The sequence below is a fragment of the Rattus norvegicus genome, chromosome 3, assembly GCF_036323735.1.
Source record: "Rattus norvegicus strain BN/NHsdMcwi chromosome 3, GRCr8, whole genome shotgun sequence".
In the NCBI taxonomy this organism is placed as follows: Eukaryota; Metazoa; Chordata; class Mammalia; order Rodentia; family Muridae; genus Rattus; species Rattus norvegicus.
The window spans coordinates 28,709,939-28,714,324 of record NC_086021.1 but is presented as its reverse complement, the minus strand read 5'-3'; the positions used below and the strand labels follow the sequence as shown (position 1 = coordinate 28,714,324).

At 55.0% G+C, this 4,386-nt stretch overlaps 1 protein-coding gene across 2 annotated transcripts; it reads left to right on the top strand.

The window, feature by feature from the left end:
* Window positions 1-787: 787 nt before the first annotated feature.
* Window positions 788-3,768, top strand: Lcn12 (lipocalin 12). Of its 2 annotated transcripts, NM_001395074.1 has the most exons (6): window positions 788-947; window positions 1,360-1,496; window positions 2,178-2,254; window positions 2,318-2,440; window positions 2,573-2,674; window positions 3,663-3,768. In NM_001395074.1, exons 1-6 carry the CDS (start codon window positions 834-836, stop codon window positions 3,689-3,691), a joined length of 582 nt encoding a protein of 193 aa, NP_001382003.1. In that variant the 5' UTR covers window positions 788-833; the 3' UTR covers window positions 3,692-3,768. The 2 variants fall into 2 exon arrangements, with proteins under 2 accessions (NP_001382003.1, NP_001121610.1); NM_001128138.1 differs by lacking the exon at window positions 788-947 and having other exon boundaries at window positions 1,166-1,496; window positions 2,573-2,696; window positions 3,663-3,754.
* Window positions 3,769-4,386: the final 618 nt, after the last annotated feature.

The following is a 4,386-nucleotide window of genomic DNA, read 5'->3' as shown; positions in this document are numbered from 1 at the left end:
CTGGGTTCGGTCCCCAGCTCCGAAAAAAAAGAACCAAAAAAAAAAAAAAAAAAGAATGAGATTTATGAGGTCCCGCCTCCACTGTTCCTGCTCTCTTAAGACTCCTATATTGGGGGTTGGGGATTTGGCTCAGTGATAGAGCGCTTGCCTAGCAACCGCAAGGCCCTGGGTTCGGTCCCCAGCTCCGGAAAAAAAAAAGAAAAAAAAGAAAAAAAAAAGACTCCTACATTGTCCTTCCCCCAGACCCCCTCCCATCTGCGTGGGAGGTCTCTTTGAAATCCCCCTAGTACTTACGGGGGCCCTGGTGTTCCTGAGGCCCCTCCCTTCCCTCTGACCAGCGCTGTGTTCCGGAGAGTGGACAGACAGTACTTAAGCCCACACCGGTTTTAGCACATGGTGGGGGAGGGGGGCATGGAATGGCCTGGGGGGGTGGCCTGGGGGCTAGCGGCCAGATCCATGGATAAGAAGCTGTGAACACTGGGGTTATGATCCTCACCTAGAACAGGTTGTTCTTTGGCACAACAGCTAGATAAGGTGGACGTGGGCGGGTTTCTGTCCCACCTAGAAGCACACTTAGGACAGGTGTTTGGAGTCACAAGATGGCCCCAGCTGGACCTAGTAGGCGTTCTCTTCCTTGGCTGGGACTCAAGAGACCCTGGCAAGTGTTTGGGGTCTAAGAGGGTCAGCCCTGCCCTGTTTCCACACCCACCTGTCTGCCATACTCCTCAGGGCGCTTGCCACTTAGGCTGTAAAGAAACAGGTTTCGGAACAAGCTTCCGCAGCAGCCACACCTCGGTCAGGCTATGTCCCTCTGGAGTCTGGTGGCTGTTGGGATGGGACCTTGGTGGGCTCTGTGGCTGATACTCACCCTGCCCCAAATTTTGGGGGGTCAGAGCCCAACCATGCCTCAAGGCTTTTCCCAGATGACGAGCTTCCAAAGCAACAAGGTATAGGGCTTTCAAAGGAGAGGAACAGGTTGCACTGACTAGGGTCCCAGCTTGTGGAGGGAGGGAGGGAGCGTGCAGGCCTGTGTGCACTGCTCAGGGAGGCCAGGGCGGAACCTGAACTAAGAGTGAGCCCATGACCTTCAGCAGAACAGGGCCTGGGACCCCCGTAACTTTCTGTATTTGCACGGATCGCTTCCTCTGTGTAAGGAGACAAGCAGAGACTGGGGAATCCCACCCGGCTCCTGAGCAAGGCCACTCTCTGCCTGCCACATCAAAGGCAGATTGAGGGTCTGCCAGTGGCACTGATGCAGCCCTGGCCTGCAGTTGCCTGCTGAAGAGGGGTCCTGACTGGCCATGGGCTGCCCAGGCCAGGGTGGGCAGGGGCTGCCTGTGCCCATCACCAGCCATGCAGTTTCAGGGGGAGTGGTTTGTCCTCGGTCTGGCAGACAACACCTACAAGAGAGAGCACCGGCCTTTGCTGCATTCCTTTATCACGCTGTTCAAGCTGAGAGACAACAGTGAGTTTCAGGTGACCAACTCCATGACTCGGTGAGTGGGGTGTCTGTCGTGCAAGCAGTCAGGGACTTGGGGCTGTGTTCTGGGAGCCTTGCATGGCCTGGCCACACTGTGGGTTGAGGAACCACATCTGGAGGCCATGTCTAGCACAGCCTGCTTCATGGCCATTGCAAGGCATCTGGTGACTTCCTGTGGCCAGCGTGACTCTTGTGGAGACCCTTGCGGAGCCAGGGACCCTTCTCAGTCTCTGTCTTGGCTCTGCCTGTCCTACCTCGATCTCCTGGGCAGGTTCTTGTTCCTGTGGCAGACATCTCCACTTTGAAGTCTGTCCTTGGCTCTTCTGGAGTTTGTTGGCTCGGGTGCCAGAGGGGGCTAGCGGCTGATACCCAGAAACACTTTCTTTTTAACATGGCAAGTCCCTATACACTTGAGGACCTGTGTATGGGTTGAGCAGGAGTCACTCTTGTGGCACTGGGACAGACTTCTAGGAAGAGCACACAGTAGCTGAAAGATCCTAGAACTGAGGCCGGGGCAACAGCAGGGTTGGGGAGGGGCTCCAGTCTTTTCCATTCTTCTGGGATGCAGATCCCTCCAAATGAACGGCTGATTTTTCTTTTTTCTTTTTTTCTTTTGGTAGTCTACCAGGATGGGCCTGGCTGGCTTCCTAGACCTCTGCCCCACCTCTGTTTCTATTCCTGCCTATCCTTCCCACAGGGGCAAGCATTGCAGCACTTGGTCCTATACCCTGATCCCAACAAACAAGCCTGGGCAATTCACCAGGGACAACAGAGGTAAGAGAGACAGGGGTGGGAGGGATACGACTGCCTTGGGAACCTGACATGTGTGTCCCCCAGGGTCAGGGCCTGGGGCAGACAAAGAAAACATACAGGTCATAGAGACAGACTACGTCAAGTTCGCCCTGGTGCTGTCCCTCAGACAGGCAAGCAACCAGAACATCACCAGGGTCAGCCTTCTGGGTGAGCCCCTGCTTCCCTGGGCCCTGTGCATGACTGTCCTCAAGGGCACGTGCTTCCTGGGTGTGGGACAGCTTGGGGACAAATACCTCACCACCACCAAGTACTGAGAGCTGTGCTGTCCTCTGGCCACAGGTAGAGACTGGAAGATAACTCATAAGACAATAGACAGGTTCATCTGCCTGACCAAGACCCAAAACCTCACAAAGAACAACCTTCTCTTCCCTGATTTAACTGGTAATGGGTTTGTATGCAGAGGGTGATGGGGTCTGGAGACCCTAGACAATGGTGGCACCTCCCCTGGCCATCACAAGTCCTTAGACACTCTCCAGGTCCTGTGGGTCCTCAGGGGACATGTGTAGGCCTTACAGTCCCAGACCGTCTGAACCAAGTGCTTGTTCACAGTTTAGCCTGAGCCAGAAGGGAGGTGCCCATGGCTCATGGTCCTATCTGAGTCCTAGACCATTTTGTCCCAACCCCATGTCTTTGTCACAGGCTGCCTCCTCCCCACACAGATTCTCCTGTTCTGTCCTCTCTACTCTGGTTTCCTGTTTGCAGGACACTGGAGTCCATCCATGGAAGTCCTTGAACAGGGACAGCATATTCTGAGTAGGGAAGTCTGGGAGGACTGAAGGCCCAGAGGCCTCAGGCTGAGCCTCGTCTTCGGCCTCTCATGGCTGGAGTCAGGGCCTCTTCCCAGTCGCCACCCAGGCCAGCCCATTTCCCATCATGCCACCTCTGGCACATATCTGCTCAGCCACATTGGAACACCCAAGCGTGTACCCACAAGCATGCAGACAGGCACATGCTTGCACACGCTTGCTCACACATGTACCATCACCTCACAGATAGGGTCTTGTTGCATAGTCCAGGCTGGTCTGGAATCCATGATTCTGTTTTACCTCCTGGGTGAGGGTATTTCCGGCCTGTGCCACCACATCTGGGTCACGTGCATATTTTCACTAACCTTAGTACTCATGGTACCATGCCACCGTGATCTACCACAAGTCTAAATTCTGTGGGGAAAGGCAGTGGTAAGCAAGGACTTTTGGAGGAGCCTGGACTGGTCACAGAGTGGGGCACGTCTCCTAACCCCTCCCTGGAGTCATTTCTGGTCTCATCTCCCTGCCCAGCTTCCCGTCTGCCTGCCTGTTGTCCCTCCTAAGTCAGTCCCCTGATCCTCTTTTCTCCACCATCCCAATACTGTCTGTCCCCTCCCCACTAGACTGGTTACTGGATCCAAAAGTCTGCTGAAGAAGGAAACAGTTCCTGCCAGTAAAGCCTCAGCCTGCCATTGCTCTCAACATAAATAAACACCCAGTGTGACTCTGGAACGTGACTACTGTGATCATGGGGTGTGTAAGAGGCAAGAGCCTCCAGCCCGGCAGGACCATGACGGTCATCCCCTGAGCAGCCCCAAACTGGCTTTTCAATCTGTACAAGACTCCACTCCTCCCCTGTGCGAGATCACGAGTCACCCCTGTATCTAGCAGAGCTCTGACTGGACATGGTGGACTGTGCAGCCCTGGGTCCCGTGTGGCAGACAGGAACACTCAGAGCCCCAGAGCAGGCAGGAGAAGCCTTGACAGGGCATGGCTTCCTTCTGTGTGATGTGGAGGCCTGACCCTCGTTCTAGGGGGGCCATTCAAAAATAGCGAAGCACAAAGCAGTGGGTTCGGAACCTAAGCATCCCAGCTCCAAGTGTGCAAGAGGTCAGCACAAAGTTCACGTCACCTGGTCCACAGCAGTGGGCCACCACTTGTCTTACCCATGCCTAAGCCCATCTCAGCCACAAGAAACAGGCAGAGTAGGTCATGGGCCAAAGCCCTCCGATGGGCTGACTCCACAGCTGTCAGCCTTCATAGAAGTCAACCAGCAGAGACAGGCCAGCCTCCAGACTTAACTTTACCCTCCTAGAAACACTCTGCTGCTTGGGAGGGTGGCCCAGG

Coding starts and splice junctions, on each gene's coding strand:
- Lcn12 (NM_001395074.1), top strand. CDS start 834: ATGGGACCTTGGTGGGCTCTGTGGCTGATACTCACCCTGCCCCAAATT. Junction 1,497..2,177: donor GTGACCAACTCCATGACTCG/GTGAGTGGGGTG, acceptor TCCTTCCCACAG/GGGCAAGCATTGCAGCACTT. Junction 2,255..2,317: donor ATTCACCAGGGACAACAGAG/GTAAGAGAGACA, acceptor TGTGTCCCCCAG/GGTCAGGGCCTGGGGCAGAC.